Here is a 24101-nt window from a genome sequence, read left to right on the forward strand (position 1 = left end):
TCAGGATGAAGCAGCAGGCAGGTCCTCCAGCTCACAGGGGACAGGCGTGAAGGGAGCAGACTCGGGTTTCTTCAGGGTTCAGGTGTTAGCAAGGGGGTATGCGGAGGCAAAACCAGAAGAGGGAGTGACTTAATGAGGAAGCATGGAGTTTCAGTCAGACAAAGAGAGGACTGAGGACATCGGGGGTGATGGGGGGCAGTGAAAAGCCAGGGGGTGGGGTGGGGTGGTCAATGACGTAGGTCCTGGCAGGGCCAGAGCATGGCTGGGAAAGGGAGAACTAGAGGGAAGGAGCTGGAAAAAAACCCCCGTTTTTTAAACTGACACTACAAGACTCCTACAATAAGTCAGTCAGTAAGAGGTGAGAAATAGCAATGAAGTCCAACATTTGAACCCCTGAAAGCATGTGGAAATTGGGAGACCAACATACTGGGCAATGATTATTTAAAAAAGGATAAAAAGCAAGTTGTCGTGGCTGCCTTCGTAAGTGGCGGTCCTCTTTGCGTACTCCCTCTCCAGGTTGCAGTCGTCAGCTGTGCGCCGGGACACAGGCGGCCGCAGGGAGCAGCAGGAAGCCCGTCTAAGGGCAGTAGCAAGTCCTGGCAGCGCAGGGACACGTGGGATGGAAGGGTGTGTGCAATTCCGGCACACAGCGGGACCTCCAGGGCTGGGACACGTAAGCAGGGAGCAGGTCAGGGCACTGCACACAGAGGGACCAGAACTAACAGAGACACGGCTCTGGGAAAGATGAAGGTTCATTTAGGGCAATGATTAATACCCAGAGTGGCTAAGCACCTTCTCTTCTTCAAAACAAAAGCCCAACTTTCCCCCCATGTTGCAATCTAGTCTTACATTACTCTCCATGACTGAGTATTTCATACAAAGACATATTTATGGTAAGTTAGCCATTTCCCGGCCATATGCATGTAGACTCTTAAAGCAAACCTAATTTAAACACCTGACTGCAAGCACTGTTCCAATGACATCATCATGCATGGAGCCATTCCTCTCCTTTAGAATAATTTTCTCAAGATAAATTGGATAAATTCCCAGAGGGGACGTTATGATAGTGTCCACGGGCAGGGAAGCGGTCACAGCGCTTCAGATTTTCCAAGGACCTGCACCAATCTGCCTCGTCCTCAAAATAAAGGTACACTATTTCACCACAGACACAGTACATATAAGATCCATTAATGGTTTTTCCTAGTTTAACACATTAAAGAAACCTTATTTTAATTTGTATTTCTGTAACAGCGAGATTGAACATTTCCTTTTCTAGGCCTATTTCCTATGACTTTGTTTTTCACGTCTCTGCCATTTACTGCAGACGACATTCTCTTTGTGACGTGTGAGCGCTCTTACTGTCCCGTCAACAGCTAATTCAGTTACCTTTTCTACCTGCTTCCTTTCATGCTTGTTCATGTCCACATAGCAATTTCAATTCTTCATGTAGTTCAAGTTCACATTTTCTTCTGTTTCTGTTTTGTGTAAAGCTTTTTTTTTTTTTTTTTAAAGTTTATGGAATTGAATTTATTTTTAAGTAACCCCCACGCCCAACGTGGGGCTCGAACTCACGACCGGGAGATCAAGAGTCGCATGTTCTTCTGACTGAGCCAGCCAGGCGCCCCTAATGTTTACTTTTCCTTTCTTTCTATTTCTCTGAAGCTTAAGAGTTAGAATACATAGTAATTCTTCAAAATTATGTTAGAATCACCCGTTCAGTCATCTGCATTACGAAGTATCAAGACCAGAAGAACTGTGGATTATTTTAACCGTTAATTATTTTAAGCCAAAATTCTGACTCCACGTCTAGCATGTAACAAGAGAGGAGTGTACAAAGCACACACAGATCCTGTCATCACACGCTCACGCTGCTGACCACCCGTGACCCCGGCCATTGGCCTGGGTCTACAGAGGAGTGGGCTGTGTGTGCAGAGTGCGGCCCTATCACGGCACACTCACCGATATCCTGTCTTGGAACTCTGCTGTGGGTACAACGGGAATAGTGCCACCATGCTTCCCAAATTTTCTTTCCAAGCTCTCTTGAACAGACACTGCAGAAAGCCAAGAGGTGAAGTTAAAATACTGCTAGTAGGGGGGAAAAAACAAGTAGAACCAAAAGTAGCTTCAAACTATATCCATAACCCAGAAACAACTACAGAGTTTAGAAGCCTTAGGGGCGGGGCACCCGCATGGCTCAAGTCATTAAGCGTCTGCCTTCGGCTCAGGTCATGATCCTGGGTCCTGGGATTGAGCCCCGCGTTGGGCAGGATCCCTGCTCTGCGGGAAGCCTGCTTCTCCCTCTCCCGCTCCCCCCTGCTTGTGTTCCCTCTCTGGCAGTCTCTCTGTCAAATAAATAAAATCTTAAAAAAAAAAAGCAGCAGTCTTTGGGGTACTTGGGTGGCTCGGTCGGTTAAGTGTCTGTCTTTGGCTCAGGTCATGATCCCGGAGTCCTGGGATGGAGCCCCATGGGTGACTTCCTGCTCATTGGGGAGTCTGCTTCTCCCTCTCTCTCTGCCCTCCCCCCTTTTGCTCCCTCCCTCTCTCTCTGGGGGTGGGGGGGAAGCCTTCAACACTAATGCCATAATGGGTTAATCATTTAGAACTCTGCCAAATTCCTATATAAATGCGTATTTAGGTCAGTGCTCTGTTTCCATAACACCCATTACCAGGGTTTTTCCTTGGCTCTGTTAAAAAGAAAATGCTGAGGGAAAAAGAAACGGAAATGGATGGAACACTTCACCCAGATTCTCAGAGTGGGCTGAGTGAAGCTCAGCTGGAGGTCTTGGTCTTACTTCAGCTGGACGAAACTGGACCGTTAACTCTGGAGCCTACTCTAGTCAAAGAAAAACCGCATTCTCATCAGAAGACTCCAAAAATTCTTGACACTATTAAGGCCTTAACTAAGAGCAACTAGAGATCGGAATGGATGAGTACCAATAGTAGTTCCTGGTTTAAAAGGATACTCTTTCTATTTACTAACTTGCAGATTATGTTAGGTGAACATCTGAATAGAAATATATCTGAGAGTTAATAAGTTGACTACCCATAAAGAAATCATATATTTTTGGTCCTAAGACTCATGAGACAATAATATAATTTCCTATGCTGAGATTAAATTCTCTGGGATTACAAAAAGGAAATTAGTCCTTTTTAAGTATAAGCTTTTTTCCAGCCTTTTACTGGCCCCAAAGATTATTTTTGGTGAACAAGGTCATCAGAACTCACTGAGCAAGTGGTAGTTAGAATCCCTTTCATATTTGAAGGTCAAACGGCCATAGCTGACATGATTTAGATTCTTCAGCCACTCGAAGTAAGATACTGTCACTCCTCCAGCATTCAAGTAGAGATCCTATACACAAAAATGTGACAGGGAAGACACCAAAGAAATGACAAGATGGTTTTAATAAATGCCTTCAATGACCATCAGAGCTCCATTTTAATATCAAGGCAGATTAAGCTTTAAACTTCCCAAATATATCTTAGATTGTATCAGGAATTTCACACTGAAATTTAACAAACATCCTTTCCAATTCACTTGAGGTTTTTTCCATTTTGAAAAAAAAAATAACTTTTTTTGTTTATTAACTAACAAGCATTTGATCAACTTTGGTTAGAGCGTCTTCACCAAAAAAGTCTTTAGACAGAACTGCTTGTCCACTAACCACCGGATTGTCCACAGTGTGCCTCACCAGAAGATCAGCATTCCTTCTACTATCTAAGGGCAGTCTGTCTCACTTAAACTGAGTTTCTTAAGTGCTTTTGATAAAACTTTAAACGTATCACAAATCCACATTCATTTCCACTTGCAAATAACCTTTTGATATAGACCCCATGCTCACCCACTGATAACCTTTGCACACATTCTTCCTATTATCTTCCTGAATAAAGCAGCGAGGGACATTTGAAACGCACAAGGTTAGAAATTATAGAAAAGCTTAGAGTTTAAGTTAGAATTCATATTTCTAGCACAACATACATTATTTATATAATTGGATTCTTAAGCAGGCTAAATACATATTCAAGAAAGAGCCTAGAGTTGGAAGAAAATGTTCAGGTCAAAGTGGAAATTGACAGGCTTTTTACACTAACCAGACTTCTACTTTATTTTCTTAAAAGCAAGATAAAGATGAAAATTCACTACAGCTTGGGAAATTAAAGATGATCCTTTTGTCTCCCCAGTTTGTTGCAGAAGACAGTTAGGATTCCAAGTGCATATAAAACCTGGCCAACACAGATGACTTACAGGAATCACCATAATGTTCCTCTCCAGGAAGATCTTATCAGCCTCTGGAGTTGTCGGCCCATTGGCACCCTCGGCAATGATCTGAAAGAGAGTCAGGACATACAGAAATGCCGGCAACGCCTTCGAATCCCTCCACTGGGTGCAAGAGGTATGTGTGTGTGGGCAGAACTCCAGTTTAAATTTAATTAATAAGAATTATTTCGTTCTATAAATAAAGTGTATAAAACTATTTTTCACCTTTCTATTGCCCTAACTGCTTTTTGGAAGTTTGGTTTAAGAGGAAACCCGTGCTGATAAATGGCTGCACAGCTCTGTGTATATACAAAAAGGCATTAAATTTTACACTTGGGTGAATTGTATGGTATGTGAATTATAGCCCAATAAAGCAGTTAAAAAAAAAAAAAAGAGGAAAGCCAATTAAGAGCTTTTCTACGACCCTCAGGATCATTCCACGGTGGTAAGGCCCCAGTTCCATCAAGCTCTCACCTTGGCTTTGACTCTGGGTGCATTGGACTTGGTCAGCTGCTTTTCACTAGCAGCAGGGATCAGGATGTCACAGTCAGCTTCCAAGATGCTCCCTTCATAGGGCTTTGCCTTGGGGAAGCCCAGGATTGATCCATGTTGCTATAATTGATTGAGAAGTCAGAATTAATGGCTGCACCACAACAGTTTCAATGTTTATGATTAGCGCCCATGATATGATGACACATCTATTAAGAGCTCTTTGGGTTACATTTTAAAAAGTAAACAATGGAAATAGATTTTAATAAGACTTATTTCAACTTTCAATATTCAGGGTAGTCAGACTTCAGATATTAGATTAACATACCAATTTGAAGTCTTCCAGTTCCTTTGGGTCAATACCATCTGGATTCCATATGCTCCCATCAGATTCACCAACACCAACACATTTAGCACCAAAACGATGTAAATATCTCATAGAGTGCAGGCCTACATTACCAAATCCCTATAAAGAACAATTACACATGACACAAAAGCCAAAGTTTCAGTACAGATGGTAAGAGTCCTATTCTGACCAAGACACATTCTATTAGTTTAGAAGTTATTCTAAAAATCATTTTGCCACAAGAAACAATATACTAAGTGGCTTCTCTTCAGCAATCAATTTCTCTTTATGAATGTGGAACCCAATCCTCTGTTATCTGTGATAGTGAGTCCTGAAGAAGTTTAGTTTGGTGTAGCCTTGTTGGCTTATAAACAAATGGCATCAGTCACACCACCCCTCAGTCCCTGATGACCAGATGTCTTATGGTTGTAAAAACACTAAAGTCACTAATTGGGAGGAATAAGAATTCTACTTTAAAGTAGCATTCAACTTAATTTAGATTCAACTCAGTAAAATAACCAAACACCAAGCAAATTCTTCCTAAAAGTTGAAATCTGGATCATTGTGCAAACTTCTCCCCGTCTGAAAACAATTTCAATTTAAATACTGACCAAAAGAAGTTGGTGATGGTTTCATATGTATCTGCAAGATACTTCAAGTGGTTCTAGTCACATGAATCATACCAAAATTCAAAGATTAAAGCGTGTACTACTCTGGAAACACTCTAACACTTAAGAGATTTAAACGAATGACATTTTAAAAACTGCAAATCTAAAAACACTGAAAAACTAACTTACTTTATGTATATAAGTTATTCTTTAAGAGAGCAAACATTTTTACCTGAACAACAAATGTTTTATCTCCAAACCCTGGTGTCATTCCTAAAATACTCATGTAAGAAGCTTCATTGATGAAATTTTCAATCCCATGGAAGACTCCCCGGCCAGTAGCAGAGATCCGCCCGTGGATTCCTCCCTGACTGATGGGCTTACCGGTAACACAGGCATGGGCATTAATATCCTACAAGAAAAAGTTAAAACCTCACATTTTTGTTTAACTAATTTGCTCATGAGGACTGTATGTGTGCTTATGGGTACACTTTCACCAACAGGGATAAGCCTCACTTTTTCAGATTTCTGTTCCCAGAAAATATATACTAAAATAGACTATATTTTCATGGGGCGCCTGGGTGGCTCAGTCGGTTAAGCATCTGCCTTTGGCTCAGGTCATGATCTCAGGGTCCTGGGATCGAGCCCCACATCGGGCTCCCTGCTTAGCGGGGAGTCTGTTTCTCCCTCTCCTCTCTATTCAGAAACAACTATCATTAGAAAAAACAAAGGGCCTGGGAGAGCTTCCTTTCCAAGGTATACCAAATATACCATAAACTGTAGCAACCAGAACGGTACAGAAGCAAGACTGACCAGTGGGACAGGAGAAACTACATGGTCCTCTTATAAATAGGAAATCGACATAAAAAGAAGGAAGCGTTTTAAATTCGTGGATAAAGTACGGACTATTTAATAAACTTTCGGGGCATCTGCCACCCATGGAAAGCAAGATGGAATGCTTTACTTCACACCATAGTCCCTACCCCCAACAGATGCTGTAGCTGGGTGAGTTAAAAAGTAACTTGGTCTTTATCTTTAAGTATTGTTTAACTATTTTTACAGAGGCAACTTAGAATTGCATTGGGTCTAAATCGCCAACAAAAAGAAAGAGTTAAAAACAAAACAAAACAAAAGAAAGCAGTCCGGTAAAGTGATCTAAGAAATTAGTAGTTTTCCCACAGTTCCCCTTCATGAATAATTAACACTGCGAACACAGAATTACGAACCTAGTGCCAAATGCTTTCCCACAGTGCAAATGCGAATCCTGGAGCCGCTAGCAGTCCTGCCTGAGGTCGGGCCGGGTGCCTGCTGCCGGGCTCCCCAGCACACCTCACTGTCCCAGCAGCCCAGCGACCGCACGCCCTCCCTCCAAGGCCTGCGCTTCTGGGTAGGATTAGACAAAAGTTGAGGCATGTTTAGGTTGACATCTGGAAAGTAAGTAAGAAAAACAGTGGCTTCCTTACCTTTGGCCTTGATTGTGGATTTCCTATCACTTTAAGAAGAAGGGAGGTCTTCTGCCAAGGTTTAGGTGGCAGCGCCTCACAACACTTTCTTTTGTGGCCCCACTGGGAATAAGCTATGAATAACGAATGCACTGCCTACTACTCTGCACTATGCAGTCTAGTGTCTTGCTTAAAAAGAGCGGGAGACTATATCCAGAGCTCATTTAATATCAAAAGGTGACATGGAAAAAGCTCATTTTGGGCAGTTAAAACCAAAATTCTTCGAAGCATCTCATACTGCTCTTGTTTTATTTCAGGGAATTTATGCAATTTATCTGATAAAATTATTAATAAATATTTATTGTTTTGTGTGTTTTACTAAGGAGTGGGTACTATTCTAAATGCATTATATTACTATTCAATGAATCCTCATTGGCTGTGATTACTATTGTCATCTTACATATGAGGAGACGGAGGCACAGAGAGCTCAAGGCACCTGCCACAGGTCACGGAGCTGGTGTGTGAGGGAGTCAGTTCTAAATCCAGGCTCCCGCCCCCAGCCACAGACTGCACCCGCTCAGGACCTCAGACCAATGTGGGAGTTCCTCCACTACTTGCTGCAGCCCCCTTCCTTCTCTGTGGGGGGGCGGGAATAGTTCTCCTCTTCTCCAAGGCTCATCTTTCCACTAGGGCCTCCCCCCACCTTTTAAAAAAAGGTTTTATTTCTTTATTTGTGAGAGTGAGAGAGAGACAGAAACAGAGGGCGGGGGAGAGAGAGAATCTCAGGCAGACTCTGCACCAAGCCTGGAGCATGATGCGGGGCTTGATCTCAAGGGCCCTGAGATCATGACCTGAGCCAACACCAAGAGTCAGATGCTTAACTGAATGCGCCACCCAGGCGCCCCTCCACTAGGGCCCTTTAAAGGACAATTCATGAGGCCTGTATTACCTTGGAAGACTCTGCTACCTCTCCTGTATCTTTCTTGCATCATCTCTTGCATGGATGAATCTGGGGCCCGCAGCCAGTCAACTTGCCAACATCATCAACAACAACAATCTTTCTTTGAGTAACAGCCACCTTTCAAGTTCTTGCTCTGCTGTCCAGTGCCGTTTTTCTCAGTGAAGACTCCTCTTCATGCCCTATTTCCCTCCCTCAACACCTCCTTGCAGCCTGGCTCCAACTGTGGCCCCACAGGTTATCTAATTGCAGAACTTGCCTCTTACCAGAAACCCCTCCCTCAACATCACCACATGGAGCCCTGCACTCCTTGTTCTTCTGCAACTGATTGCCTTCCCTCTAAATCACTCTTCAATCTGGCCATTTCTCTCCAGCTCTAGGGCAGGCCAGTATCCCCTCTCTTCTAGGCTTCTGTATGGTAGCCTGCCCCCAACATTCCCATTCTCTGCTGCAGAGAGTGACGCTCAAAATGCCTCACACCTGCTTCCAGTTAGCACTCCACCAGCTTCCTTCTGTTTTCAGGACAAAGACCAAAGTCTTCGCTGTCAGTCACAGGGTGATGATCTGGTCTGACCTTCCCCTAACTGGCCTCTCTTCAGCTCTACTCTCTTGCTTTCCACTCTGGCTACCAGTCTTCCCTCAGTCTCAAGTTTACCTCTTCTGCACTCCAGAACTTTACCTAGTGGTCCTTCTGCCTCCAATACTTGCACCCCTGCCCCTTCCCCAGTTGATCCTATTCTTCATTCAAAGTACAGACCAGAAGCTTATTCCTTCAAGGAGGCCTTTTCTGATCTCACCTGTGAAGGCTTGGCCAGGCCCGGTTACGCCTTGTCCCCCCATCAGAACTCCCCCTGCTCCCATTTATCCCAACTGCACTGAATACCTTGCTTGTTTGGCAGAGGCACTCCATACATATATTTTTTTAATGAATGTCTTTTCAACTCCCTTTCTCTTCCTACCCCTTAAATGTTTTTCAAGGTTCCATCCATTTCAAGAGTGGGAAGTGAGCTTTCCCTCTTGTGTTCTGTATTAGCGGCACTACTTCTGCTCGGTCCTCCAGACTCAAGTCCTCCCGGTTCTTTTCCTTGCTAACACACATCCACTCCAGTCCTGCGGAGTCTCTGTCATGTGCCACCGCTTCTCCCCAGCCCCCATGGCCCCTGGGCTCCAGTGAAGCCTAACACCACCAGCCTAGCCTCCTGTAAGAGAGGTCAGCACCAGAGCCTCCCCTCTCACTAGTCAACAAAACAAAAAACTAGGGCTTGAGTATTTTTGTCTTGGTTCACCTACTTCTTCACTCTTCTATTACACTTTGAAATAGGCCTCACCTCCAGACAATCTGAGCTCTACTGTTTCTCCTCCTACTCTCGACGTCCCTCATCTCCATGTTTAAACTCTACCCATTTTCCAGGTCTAGCCCAGATACCTCAACCAGGAAGCCTTCTTTCAGAGATGTAACTCCAACCTTGTATTACCCCATCTCCATACCTTATCTGCTTATGTGTCCTAATTCCTCTTTAAATGAAAGCTCTTTGAGGGAAGTTAGAATTGAATGCTTCTTTATTTCCCTTCTAGTGTCTTGCACCATGTCCTGCCCTGCCTAGTAGGTGATCATTTCTGAGGTCCTATCCCCAGCTTTCAGGACGGGGCGGCACGTAAGTGAAAGCTCAGTCCATGTTTACTACATTTATGGTTTATGATGAGATAGAAGTAAAATAATATGCAAATAAAGATATGATTAAAGGGGAGAAGAACCCAGTGAATTCTCTCTGTCCACATACAATCAGCTTGTTATTTTTTGTAGAGAGCAAATGAGGCTGTCCAGGCTTTTGGTGGGTACTCACATAGTGCCCTATGGTGCTGGCGTAGGTGTCAGCAATCCAGGACATCTCCCGCTCGCCCGTGCTCATGTCTGGGGCAGGCACATCAATGCCAGGACCTGGGGGCACAAGGAAAAGGGCATCACATCAGCTTTTAAGATCCACTCATCTCAAACACATAGATCCTTGTAATTTTCTACAATAACAAAGCTACCGTGGTTAGAAAACTTTGGATTTCATCTGGGTAACTACTTGAAGTCATAGAAATACTTGTTAAACGTTTCACTACAAAATCTATACACACGCAATGTTACATGGTAATTTCTCCCTCTGGCGTTTCCTTGCTCTGTGTTTGGAAGTTAGCTCTGCATAACACATGTAAGCCACTCTATTGGACTTGTTGACTACATGGGCAGAAGCAAATCAGTGTATTCCTTTTGACCTCAGTTCCTTGAACTGCAATTCGAGAGAACAATACCATCTTGCCCTACATAGGGACGACTGTTGTGGTTGGGGAGCGCCTTGCATGAGACAGCACAGAAACATACCGCTTACTGGGGGTGTAAGCCCTCCCCACCAAGTAGGAAAAGGAAAAGCACACATTGCTGAAGCAGTTGCGTTAAGCCCCATGATACTTTCACCCGTGCTTGGACCTGTTATTCAAAGCTTACTCAATGTACATAAAGCTTTAGGCCTCGGCTTTCAATTCCTCAGATCACAGCGAATTAGAAAGTCTGAGGATAATAAGTTAGTCCACAGGCAGCAACAAAGGCCAGCGACAGCGCCAATCTGAGGGCCACACTGAGATCTCAGGTAGAAATGTGGGACACGATGCCCACTCGAATCTGCCAAGGGAGGGAGACACAGAAACATGCCTAGCGGAACAGCAAGAATCAAAACAACTTAGTCATTTAGTGGGTCAATTAAAGAAAATACGCTGTATCTACATGAAGAAATACTATGCAACCATTAAAAAGCTTGTAATCCTCACCAAAACAATTGTATGGAAAAAAGGGAGGTTTTGTATAGCACGTAGAGTGTGTTCCCATTTACATAAAATTCTTTCTCTATAGCTAGATCCCTGTATATTATCTATGCATCTATTTCCATGTTTATATACAGTACCTGTGCAGAAGTTTGGAAGGCTATGGATACCTCACACTTGCTCACTATGTTTCCATTTCGGCCTTTTTATAACTTTCTATATTGTTTCAGCTGCCTAAGACAAACTCATTACCTTTATAAATAGGAAAACACAACTTTATTATTATTATTATTATTTTTTTTTTAAAGATTTTATTTATTAATTTGAGAGAGAGAATGAGATAGAGACAGAGAGAGCATGAGATGGGGGAGCGTCAGAGGGAGAAGCAGACCTCCTGCTGAGCAGGGAGCCTGATGCGGGACTCGATCCCGGGACTCCAGGATCATGACCTGAGCTGAAGGCAGTCGCCTAACCAACTGAGCCACTCAGGCGCCCAAAACCCAACTTTAAAAATGCTTCAGCAATGAAGTCTTCCAAATAAAGTTCTTTCTAAGGGCTGTACTTGAGTTCTGTATTTTTTACTTTTTAGCCAACTGAACAAGGTATGTCTTATTTTATTTTATAAAAGATTTTATTTATTTATACTTTAGTGAGAGAGAATGAGCACAAGCAGGGAGAAGCAGACTCCCTGCGGAGCAGGGAGCCCGACATGGGACTCGATCCCAGGATCCTGGGATCATGACCTGAGCCAAAGGCAGATGCTTAACCGACTGAGCCACCCAGACGCCCAGAACAACGTATGTTTTAATATTTTCCTACACTTTGGGGGCCCAGGTCCAAGGTGATGTGTTTCTCTGTGCAGGTTGTGAAGCAATAGATACATAACTGGTCTAAGATAACTTGGAAATGGTCAAGCTTGCTTTCACACTCCTGCCCCGCCCCCCAGCCAATCTGTCATACTCCTGTGTCTGAGCACCCCTTCCCTTAGGTGGCTTCTAAATCACATGAAGTCTGACTCCCCCAAACCACTCTCGCCCCATATAATTTCCTCCTTGGAAGGACTAATGCCCCATCCTAGCCTCATCCTAACAAAAGGGCTCTACTATTTCCATTTACTCGCAATGTCCATTCCTTGAGAGCAACAGACTTCAAGAATGTTCTTTAAAGATTTCTTTCACCATATTGCTTTTCTCTCAAGGTATATATGACAAATTGCTTCTGAATCCTTCTAGAGGAATCTACAGAAGTTTTTTTTAGCAATAATCAAGTGTCAAGGAAGCTTGTGTCAAATCACAATTCCAACTGGAGAAGGGCTATTGGAGAGGGGCTACTTGGCAAGGGGCAAGTTTGAGATACAATTTGTACAATTGCTTCTCAGAAACCTCAATCATCTAGATAGCCTGAGGTGAGACAGCTCTCCCTACCCAAAGCCGAAATATTATTAGGCTTGTGAGTTTTCTACTCCACACAAAATCTAGGGATGCTCGGATTAGAGGTAAATCCTGAATTACAGACAAATTCTCAAATACCTAACAGAGAATCACTCCATCCCACAATAGTATAAAAAAGACGAAAAAGTGGCTAAAGAGCGGAGCTGCTTTAACAGAACACGAGCACAGGGTGGAGCTGGAAAGCCAATTTTGGTGCATGAAGATCCGGAGGAATTAAAGAGACGGACACACTGGTTACTGTTAAGGGAACTTTACAGTTTACAAAGGTGATATCTAAACTCACACAATAGAATGAACACCAACCTTTCACAAACTTAAAAAACAAGACAAGAGGAAAGAACACTTCCTACCTCATTCTCTGAGGCCAGTATTTATTCTCTATCAAGGGCCTCACAAGAAAAGAATGCTACAAACCAATATCCCTTAGAATAGCATTAAAAAAAAAAGTACTTATGAATAAACTAACAGAAGCGCTGAAAACTACAGCCCATCACTGAAGGAAATGACAGGAGAGGAAACAAATGGAAGGACATTCAGTGTTCAGGGACTGGAGCACTGGCCAGACTGGTCTGCAGAGCCACCGCAATCCCTATCAAAGGCCCAGCTGACTTCTTTGAAGAAACTGAAACGCATACCATGTGACAGGGCCAGGACTCAGACCCAGGTGGAACTCACACTCTGAAACTGTGGAAAAGAGAAGTCCCAACCAAAATAAGGGAGAAATGACCTCAGTTGCAGAGGTCTGCTAGGACCAGTTCTGTGCCCTGGAGGGAGAGAGAGAATTCCTCCCCCGGATGCTACAAAGCTTTCTGAGCCCAGGTGTCAGGTTAGCTGTATTGTGAGTCAATGAGGCTTTCTGCTTCAGAAAAGAAGTCAAATTGCTATATTTTAAGCCTTCATTGTTTCGACCAATCTCTTTTAACCTTTGGAATCCTAAGGTACTGGTCAATATAGAGAAAATGAAGCTGGTTATAGTTTAGATATGGGCAGTAAATACTACTGAATAAAGTCTGAAACCACTAAAGACTGAAACATGTTGCGATTTAAGCTTAGAGGAAATATGATATAAAAATCATGAAGGCTGTCAACAGGCTGCACGTGACTGCACGTCACCAAATCTCTTTCAGTCAGGAAGGCAGTCCTCTCCCCAGTGCTTCCCCTGCTCAGTGACAGGACAAGTCCACAGCAGTGCTGAGGAGGAGGCATGCCAAGAATCCAAATGCCTTTTAAATGAGGAACGACAGATCAAATCTGGTAAAGTTCTCGAGTTACTTATATTTATTTCCATGTTAGTTTATTTTATGCTCTTTTTTTCCTAAGAAGAGGGCAAATTTCAAAGTAAGGATATCTTAAGTTCATAGGAACTTGTCAACTGTGGGGACAATGTTGGGGAAGAAAAACACAGCGGCAGGAAACAGAAAAAGTAGATTTTTCTTTCTTACTTTAGTCAGTCTTCTTTATGTTACAAGGGCAAACATTCTGTTAAATACTTTTATGTTATTAGAACAAATTAGAATCCTTCTAGAACAACAAAAGAAATACAGACTTAATTTGCTTGAAAAATTAAAGATTAAATGATGAATATTCATATATCATAGCAGAAAGGACATTATGACGCAGATGACAGTACCATACAAAAACATCAAGCCCATGAAGATCAGCACCCTCAGAAATCTAGTGTTTGGCCAAAGGGCCTCGTGACAAATCTCAGGAGCCCCAGGAATCCTCAAAACCAGCCAGTGATGAATGGCGGAGTGAGCCATAGTGTGAGCCCTCCTCCCCTCCCAGCCTCTGCTCACTCTTTGAAGGGGCAGCCTGCTTTAGGCTCTAATTCCAAAAGGCATCAGATCTCTCACTGCTTTCACAACAGGATTATTATTGTAAAAGTGATTTTTTACACATTTAAAAAACATTTATAATACAGGAATTGTTTAGTTCCTAAAATCTTTCTGGGCATCACAATAGGGATTGTACGAGGAGACGAGGTGGAAGCGATCCCCCAGTGTCCACAATGCATACTGAGAAGCTGAACCTATTAGAAACGTGTATCAAAAACAGGCCCACGTGCGTCCACCATAGTTATAACAGAACCCAGTTTCTCAAAGTAAAGGGGCAATTCTACCCAGGTACATATAGATAAAAACAGGAGTTTAACTTAAGACAATTGCTTTTTAGATGTTCCTACTCTATGCATAAGCCTACAAGGTAACACATTTTTTACCAATAAAGCCCTTCTTCGCCAGCTCCATGGTAAACCTCCTTGTGATCTTTTCCAATTCATTATCCTATAAAGGAAAAAAAATGAAAACAAAACAATGAAACAAATGTTTTTGATAGAAAGCCACTGGTAGAGTTAATAGCTGCATCATATTTTCTATCTATAGGACATTTTCATATATCTTCTTGTGTAATCCTTACAACTCATAAAGCAGGCATTTCCATTTTGAAGATAAGAAAATGACAGATCAGAAATTAGGTTACACAAATAACAGACAGTACAACTAGGGCTCAAATCCCAGTGTCTGCTCTCTTTGTATTAATACAGGACCCTCTGAGCAATCCCTGTGGTATATAACAGCTAGCTTAAATTAACTTGGAATTGATAGGCCAAACAAGATTTTTACTGAATTAAGGTATTTGTCACTAGACCTTGAGATCCCAACATAAAAAAATGAGATCAGGGTGCCTGGGTGGCTCAAGTTGGTTAAGCAGCTGCCTTAGGCTGGGGCATGATCCCAGGGTTCCATGTTGGGCTCCCTGCTCAGCAGGGAGTCTGCTTCTCCCTCTGCCCCTCCCCCCAGTCGTTCTCCCAATCTCTCTCTAAATAGAATCTTTAAAAAACAATCTCAGATCATAGTAACATGTTAAATGTATATAGAGCATTTTATATTTATATTGTACAATATATAACATAGATATAAATGCCTAAGAATATGAAGGTATTAATTACCTTTTAACCAAGTGTAAAAATGAAAAAGGACTTTGATGTTAAGCAGGTGGCCTTTATATGGCACCACACTCAATGAGTTAATTATTTACTTGTTTTTCCATTCCTTTAAAAAACAATAGGGGCCATTAATCCCACTGGTATGGGGGACACACAGAAACCCTGTAATTTCAAGTCCTTTGTGAGTGTCCCAAGTGCATAAATGTTAGTTTGATACTTACAGTATAGTTCTTGGGATTGATCTTAACACCAGCCTTGGCACCCCCAAATGGCACATCTGAAAGAGAAGGCTGCAAGTTGTTATTCCATACAAAGGACAAAAAAATTCAAGAGGCAGAAAGCACCATGCAAAATTACAATGATTCAAATATGACACTTTAAGCTTTAATTTCAGAAAATTCAAGAAATAAACTCACATTGAGCTCTTCTAAAATGTAGTTGAACTAAAATTCTAGTGGCACAGGAATTACAGGGCTAGGCAAGTTCCGATGCCTATTTAATCACTGTGCTTTACTACTTCTGAAAGAGAAAATGTATTTATTTTCCTTCTACTATGATTTGGTCTTACCTACAAGAGCATGGAATGGGATTTAAAAAAAGATCCACACTTGAAGAAAATCCAATTAGTTCCTATAAAAAGTTTTCCATTAAAAAGACTAAACCTTAATTAAGACTGACTAAAAAATGATACAAGCACCTATTTCCCTAAAGCGTTATCAGGCAGCAACAGGGGGGTCCCTTACCAACCACTGCACACTTGTATGTCATCAAAGAAGCCAGAGCCTTCACTTCATCCACACTCACATCGGTGCTGTAACGGATACCTGTGGGGCGTGAGAAAGAAGGGGATGTATTTAGAACACCCTGCCGGCTGGTTAAAAGAAAAAGTGTTAGAAATTGAAATGTCCACACTTTTTGCATCTTACACCCTGGTTACTTCCAAGAACACTTAAAGTAGCTTGTGATACAAAGTCAAGGAAAATCTGCTAATTAGACTACAGGATGAGTCCTGAATTTGATTTTTAAGTATTCTGATAGTTAAGAGAAAAAGATTGGTGTGGGAGTGCAGTTTTTGCGTTCTGGTAGGAGCAGATAAGAGCATCAGGCAGGGTTCCTGGAGATGAAGAGATGAGCCACAGTCCTGTCCTTGAGGGACTTACAACCCAGTGGGATACAGCAGGAACTATGACTTCACAAGACAAAAACTACTTTCAAATGAATGTTTTTTATGCTTTTAGGAGGGCAACTAACTCAGTGAAGGCTTTTTTTCTTTTATTTTTTGGCTTAGGTGATTTGGTAGCAGGGAGTTCAAAATATTTTCCTTTCTGATAGCATATAAATATGAGCAAATGGTTAGTCAACAGAGTCAACTTGGTATCAGATGGCTAGAGGTTCTGGCTTCAGACAAGGGTACCCAGAGATCCTTATCTCCTCCTCCCTTCATCCACTGCTAGCCTGTCAACCAAGAGATGAGCAGCTGCTCTTTCTGCAAGGATGGAAGGAGGCCAAGCGACAGGCATCTGTGTCTTACTGTCCCTCCCTGTACTTGGGAGTGATTAGGTGTTTGGTAGAGGGGACATTGAAAGTGAGTATGCGGGCGCCTGGGTGGCTCAGATGGTTAAGCGTCTGCCTTCTGCTCAGGTCATGATCCCAGAGTCCTGGGATCGAGTCCCGTATCGGGCTCTCTGCTCCTTGGGAGCCTGCTTCTCCCTCTGCCTCTCTCTCTCTCTGTCTCTCATGAATAAATAAATAAATAAATCTTTAAAAAAAAAAAAAAAGTGAGTATGCCCACTACTTTGGTTTTGGGGGTCCTGGTCACTCAACCTCCCGAGTTTTGCAGTGTGAAGCCACCTTTCATCCTCTGTAGCTCATTGCTTCTCAACCCCAAGGAAGAAGGCCAGAGTGAGGCTGATGTTTTGCATACTACTGGGGCTCCGTGGCACTGGTGTGTTTGTGAGCGATGAAGGATTCCTGAATGAACCTGGGTACAACCTCCACTGAGAGTTACAGTAATGGGGGGCCTCAGGGACATCTCTTAAAGAATTTTGGGACTAAAACCTTTTCAGATAGAAATATATAGTATCTCATAAACTGGCAGTTTGAGAAAACTTCCGTAGTCATTTTTAAAAGTTGGCTTCTTATATATTTCAGAAAACATCTATCTAAGCACAAATGATACATCTTAAGAGAATTTTACCTGTTGTATATACAATCATAAAGAGCAAATTCTAAAGCTGAATATATTTCTTTGGCCTATTAGAAAAATAAAATGAGGGGCGCCTAGGTGGCTCAGTCATTAAGCGTCTGCCTTCGGCTCAGGTCATGATCCCAAGATTCTGGGATCGAGTCCTCCATCGGGCTCCCTGCTTCTCTCTCTCCCACTCCCCCTTGCTTATGTTCCCTCTCTGTCAAATAAATAAATAAAATCTTAAAAAAAATAAATAAAATGATTAAATTTAGAAAAATGAGCTCTTAGAAATAGATCTTACATATAATGGGTTCTTAGATTATCCTGGAACAAATTTATGTCTTAGTGAAATTTTAGATGAGAAATGACAGTTTTTTTTAAAGATCTAGTGGCTACCTGTTGCTATAGAGTTTGCTTCCTTGTTTTATTCAGGCCTCTATTAAAACTTTCTTCACTCCAAGAGGCCCCTCCTGACCACGTTATTTAAAAAAAAGCACCCTAGCAGGAGGGGAAGAATGAAGGGGGGAAATCGGAGGGGGAGACGAACCATGAGACTATGGACTATGAAAAACAAAACTGAGGGTTCTAGAGGGGAGGGGGTGGGAGGATGGGTTAGCCTGGTGATGGGTATTAAAGAGGGCACATTCTGCATGGAGCACTGGGTGTTATGCACAAACAATGAATCATGGAACGCTACATCAAAAACTAATGATGTAATATATGGTGATTAACATAACAATTAAAACATTTCAAAAAAACAAAAAAAATTAAAAAAAAGCACCTTCCTCATCCCCACTCTCTAGTCCCCTCTGCCTTATTTAAATGTTTTACCACTGACTTTATATATTTATTTACCATCTTGGCTTCCCCACCTGGGAAGCTAGCACCATGAGGGCAGACTTTTATTTTGTTCATTGCTTTAATTCTTGGTACCTAACATAGAAAATAGCATGCAAGTATTAGGCGCTCAAATACGTGGTGAATAAATATATGAATATTTCTTGACTAAGGTGTTAAGACAGAAAAGCCATGGTCACTAAAATTCTGCCATGCCTGTAAGTTCTAAACAATTCACCAGAAGTATCTGCTTATATTATGAAAGGGCTAGAAAGTAGTAAGAGGCAGAAGTACCAGGTCCTAAAAAGTACTCCAGGAAAAAGCAAAATAAACCTGTAAGTAATATTAAGACCAAACATTTATTTCTTTAAAACAAAAAATTTTGCTCAAACACTACAATGTGTTTTTAAAATCAATAAAAATGTTACCATGTAACCGAGTAGAAACCGAGCTAGGCCAGGGACCTGGGCCGGGTGCAGGGACGGGCACTTCCTAACCAAGTGAACCCAGCTCAGCAGCAGCTGCCGTGGCGTGTACCTGCTTACCTGGGGGGCGCAGGACACTGCTGCGCATGGCCATAGCTTCCATCTCAGCCATTTTCCTTCTAGGTATTACCGAGTAGTGGCAGATAAAGAAATTTAGGTTTTAAAAAAGTCTAAACTGATAGTAGCTTAAACAAACAATAAAATTCAATTTCATTACTTCTCAAGATAAATTTATGAAGGTAGTAAAAATAGTCTGCTATTAAGAATTAGTGTTTCTATGTCCACAATAGCCAAACTATGGAAAGAGCCAAGGTGTCCATCAACAGATGAATGGATAAAGAAGATGTGGTATATATATATACAACGGAATACTATGCAGCCATCAAAAAAAAAAAAGGGAGAGAAATCTTGCTATTTGCAACGATGTGGATGGAACTAGAGGGTGTTATGCTTAGCAAAGTAAGTCAATCAGAGAAAGACATGTATCATATGACCTCACTGATAGGAGGAATTCTTAATCTCAGGAAACAAACTGAGGGTTGCTGGAGTGGTGGGGGGATGGGGTGGCTGGGTGATAGACACTGGGGAGGGTATGTGCTATGGTGAGCGCTGTGAATTGTGCAAGACTGATGAATCACAGATCTGTACCTCTGAAAAAAATAATATATTATGTTAAAAAAAAAAAGAAGATAGTTGGAAGGGAAAAATGAAGGGAGAAAATCGGAGGGGGAGACGAACCGTAAGAGACTATGGACTCTGAGAAACAAACTGAAGGTTTTGGCGGTGGGGGGATGGGATAGCCCGGTGATGGGTATTAAGGAGGGCACATATTGAATGGAGCACTGGGTGTTATGCACAAACAATGAATCATGGAACACTACATCAAAAACTAATGATGTAATGTATGGTGACTAACATAAAAAAGAATAGTATTTCTATTACACACAAAGCACTTTTTTCATTGCTCTTTTAGAGCCTGTGGAAGTAGTTGCTAAGTTATTTTAATTTCCCTTGCTTTCTTTAAAAAAAAAAAATTACCTTAGTTTCAGGCGTATCACACCAGAGTAACTGGACAATTCTATACATTATACTATGCTCAGCAGTGTAGGTACCACTCTCCTTCCTTTCTTAAGGGAGGCGAAAAGTTATTTTCCCTTATCCAGTGCTTTAAACTAATGCCTTCAGTGGGAAACTAAAAACAGCTTGAAACAGTAACATTCACAAATCTGAGAGCGATCCTATTATTCTAGACACTGAGGGTAATTAGAAACTGGACTCCTCCTTGTACAAAACGCTGTAAACAAAATGTTTTTTTACTGCAGAAGTCCAGAATGATGAGTCAGAAACTGTACATGTATAGCAAAAAAACATGTTTCTGCTGGATAGAAGCCAGGAATTCTTGTTTGTAAAGTGAAATTTTCTTTCCGAGTCACACCCAGTCAGAGAGCTCAGCTGCAAGTTAGAAGAGAAGCAGTTAGATCAATTACCTTTCATACCAGCCTTTTCGGCAGGCTAGGAGCCACTGAAGGATTCCAGTGAACTGAGATGCAGGAGCAGAAGAGTTAGGGGGATGAGCCCTGGAGCAGATGAAGGTGGGGGCAGAGGGGGACCCAGGAACCAACGCACATGATACTGCTGGACTAAAGAAAAAACAGGTTTTCCTTTCAGCTTTCTAATTAATCAGTGATACACAAATGTTTTTACTTCTGGAAGCAGTCAGACACACTAACACAGGGTTATTTAAACTGTTGGTCTGGAAAAAACTCTCCAAGTAGAGCCATAAACTACTCTGTACCGTACCAATACTTGAGACAAAACGAGCCCCAGTACAGTTCACCCATACCTAAGGGAAAGCTACTTGCTTTCCTTCTTATGGGACTGGAAACCAAAGGTAATTACTAAGAATATACTGTCACCTAAAATTCTTACCCACATTCTATTGGATATTAAGAGTATGATGGCTCAGGGCGCCTGGGTGGCTCAGTCGTTAAGCGTCTGCCTTCGGCTCAGGTCATGATCCCAGGGTCCTGGGATCGAGCCCCACATCGGGCTCCCTGCTCGGCGGGAAGCCTGCTTCTCCCTCTCCCACACCCCCTGCTTGTGACCCCCTGCTTGTGTTCCCTCTCTCGCTGTGTCTCTCTCTGTCAAGTAGATAAATAAAATCTTAAAAAAAAAAAAAAAAAAGAGTATGATGGCTCTCCACTGTATTGTAAATCCAGTGGATCCATATGAGATATCAGCACAACTGGGGCGAGCGAGGGACAAAGTCATGTGGCATATACTTGATGTGACACTGACTACCTCGAGTTAGGACAGACCCCACATGTTATACCTCAAAGTTCTAAAAGGGGGAAAATGTAGCATTTCTGAATGCCTCCTGTATTTCAAAAATACAGAACTTGAAGACAAAGTCGTTCAGTAAAGCCAAATAACATGTAATACACACACACATACAAGAAAACCAGGAAAGCTTAAAGTGTTTTAAACCAAAATGAAACAAGAAGGATCTTATTTGCAGTCTGAATATTTTCACTTTTTCCAAAACCACACCTTTCCTTCTTTTCTGTGGGATGGATAGTATGGCAGAGAAGGCTAAAGGTGAGCTGGACCAGCTGGGATTGGATGGGGGCACAAGGATAGAAACTAGGAGGACCAAAAATTTTATTCCAGGAACGGAGAAAAGCAAATTATGATTTTTTTCTGTCCTGAAGTCCTACAGCACTAGCTGTTAGCCTGTGTTGCTATTAGCATTACTAGTGTTCGGGAGGAGGTTAACTGGGTCTCCCAACACAGCGCTGGCAGCTATAATGGGGGTGAGTACTTGCAGTGAAAAGCAGGAGTCCATGGCTGGCCAAACTAGAAAGGGAACTGGGTGATTACCCAGGTGTCATTAGAAACAGGGTCTAAAAATCAAGGACCACATTCTGACTGGCCCACAGCGTAACTCGTACTTCCAGTTCACCAGAGGAAACTAAAGAAACAGCACCCATGGCAATGGTTTATTATTTATCAAACCCGGTAAAGTTGGAGGAAGGGTTGGTGATACAGCTTTGAAATCAGACCCTTCATTCTGAAGAGTAATTAACTCTATCATACAGTTATTTTGAACTAACTGGTATCCAGATGTTTCAAAAGAACATTAATAACATGCAGACATCTGCATGCTACACAACAAAGCAATTCTCTGCCTTTTGACTTAATGACCAAAGATATTCCTTACTATCCTCAAGAGCCTCGTGATTGGTGTACAGTACGTTTTTCTAGGAGAAATAAAAATCAAAAGCAAAAATTAGCTGAAGTTGCTATAGTGATGAAGAAACCACACCAGCTCCTTACTTTTGAGAAAGATTCAGTGAAAACTACAACTGAGTAGGTTCGATTTTTTTTCCTTCTGCGAGCTGACTCAAAACCAAAAACAGACAAAAAAGCTCCTAGCAACTGAGTCACCATTGTTTTTTTATGATGAATCATTAACTAAACACATTCATGAAAATTCAAATGGTTTTAAAAATTACTTGAACCAAAATCTTTTAATAGGGCTTGATTTATGGGGCTCCTGGGTGGCTCAGTTGTTAAGCATCTGCCTCCAGCTCAGGTCATGGTCCCAGGGTCCTGGGATCCAGCCCCCGCATCGGGCTCCCTGCTTGGCAGAAAGCCTGCTTCTCCCTCCCCCACTCCTCCTGCTTGTGTTCCCTCTCTCCTGGTCTCTGTCAAATAAAAAAAAATCTAAAAAAAAAAATGGGCTTTGATTTATTAAAAATTCAATTTCCAACTGTATTCTCTCACTTTTCAGAAAACCAAGAGTTTTACCACAAGCACAGAACACACAGGAAAACAAAAAGACCTTAGAACTCTTAAAATGCATGCACTAACCCTGTTGCTATTTACCCCTGAGAACATCTTTTTTCCTCACTTAATACTGATATAATTTCTAATGTGCAACAGAATGGCATAACTTAATTACAAATGAGGAGAGGAGAGCAAGAAGCAGTGAGGAGCCAGCACTCATCAGCAAGTAATGACCACGGAAAATATGGGAAGTCTCAGATAAAAATTCATTCGGCACTGCAAGGAGCATTTCGTTCGGTAGCAAAGGAAAATCATACCTTTAACTGCTTTTGACATTGTCCATGTCTGTATCAGAAGGCAAGGAAGCCCCATTATCAAAATCTTTTAAGTGTTTTGAAGAGACAAACTTAATAAGTTCTGGGAAGCCTATGTTTAGCTGATGTTGGAGAAATGAAATGGAAAATATTTCACTTCTTTTCATTAACATTTAAAAGTTATAACACATATGTATATGTGTTCATCAAAACTTAAACATAGAAAAAACTGAAATCTCCCCTATCACTTTGTAATCCCTGTCTTTTCCTTACGGGTGACCGTTCTTAGCCATTTATGTGTGTATATATATTTATATATATCCTTCCAAATTATTTCCCTGCATTTAAATACATACTGTCGGGGGTGCCTGGGTGGCTCAGTCGTTAAGCCTCTGCCTTCGGCTCAGGTCGTGATCCCAGGGTCCTGGGATCGAGCCCCACATTGGGCTCCCTGCTAGGTAGGAAGCCTGCTTCTCCCTCTCCCACTTGCCCTGCTTGTGTTCCCTCTCTCGCTGTGTCTCTCTCTGTCAAATAAATAAACTCTTAAAAAAAATAAATAAATACATACTATCTATTGAACATATAGCTTTGTCTTGTGCTTAAGTATTGAACTTACTGCCCAATACATGGAGGAAAGACGAATTAAGAGGGGGGGAGTCTTGTTCACTGGTTTCATAGATTGCTTATTCTGATAATAGCAGTAAACTTAGTCCCACCTTCCTACCAAACAGGTCTTGGAAACGATGCCAGTATAAGTGGTGAATATAAAATTGGACATTTAATAAAACCTAACAATAACTTGTTATAAAAAGGTTCAAAGGGTAAAGGATTGACATTACAGATATCCAGTTTCATATAAATTATGAATAAATCTAGGTGACATTTGAGATGGATCTTAAGAGCAGGGAGAGAGGGGTGCCTGGGTGGCTCAGTCGTTAAGCATCTGCCTTCGGCTCAGGTCATGATCCCAGGGTGCTGGGATCGAGCTCCTCATCAGGCTCCCTGCTCCGCTCTCTCCCACTCCCCCTGCTTGTGTTCCCTCTCTCACTGTGTCTCTCTTTGTCAAATAAATAAATAAAGATCTTTAAAAAAAAAAAAAAAGAGCAGGGAGAGAATTAGAGGGAGACAGGGAATAGACGGGCACCATAGGTAGAATGACTGTACTTTGCCAGAGTAAGATCAAGAAA

General features: G+C 42.0%; 1 protein-coding gene across 1 annotated transcript in view; it reads right to left on the reverse strand.

Moving 5' to 3' along the window:
• GLUD1 (glutamate dehydrogenase 1) overlaps nt 1–24101 on the reverse strand; it is a 36725-nt gene that overhangs the window by 3722 nt on the left and 8902 nt on the right. The window contains exons 2-11 of the mRNA XM_035023432.1: nt 16045–16125; nt 15523–15578; nt 14576–14639; nt 9943–10037; nt 5931–6110; nt 5073–5210; nt 4730–4867; nt 4244–4324; nt 3226–3349; nt 1960–2051 (exon numbers count right to left, since the gene is read on the reverse strand). Of these exons, the coding sequence (XP_034879323.1) occupies nt 1960–2051; nt 3226–3349; nt 4244–4324; nt 4730–4867; nt 5073–5210; nt 5931–6110; nt 9943–10037; nt 14576–14639; nt 15523–15578; nt 16045–16125 (1049 nt within the window). The remainder of the gene's footprint in view (nt 1–1959; nt 2052–3225; nt 3350–4243; nt 4325–4729; nt 4868–5072; nt 5211–5930; nt 6111–9942; nt 10038–14575; nt 14640–15522; nt 15579–16044; nt 16126–24101) is intronic.

The sequence above is a fragment of the Mirounga leonina genome, unplaced genomic scaffold (genome assembly GCF_011800145.1).
Source record: "Mirounga leonina isolate KUSES-001 unplaced genomic scaffold, KU_Mleo_1.0 Mir_114, whole genome shotgun sequence".
NCBI lineage: Eukaryota > Metazoa > Chordata > Mammalia > Carnivora > Phocidae > Mirounga > Mirounga leonina.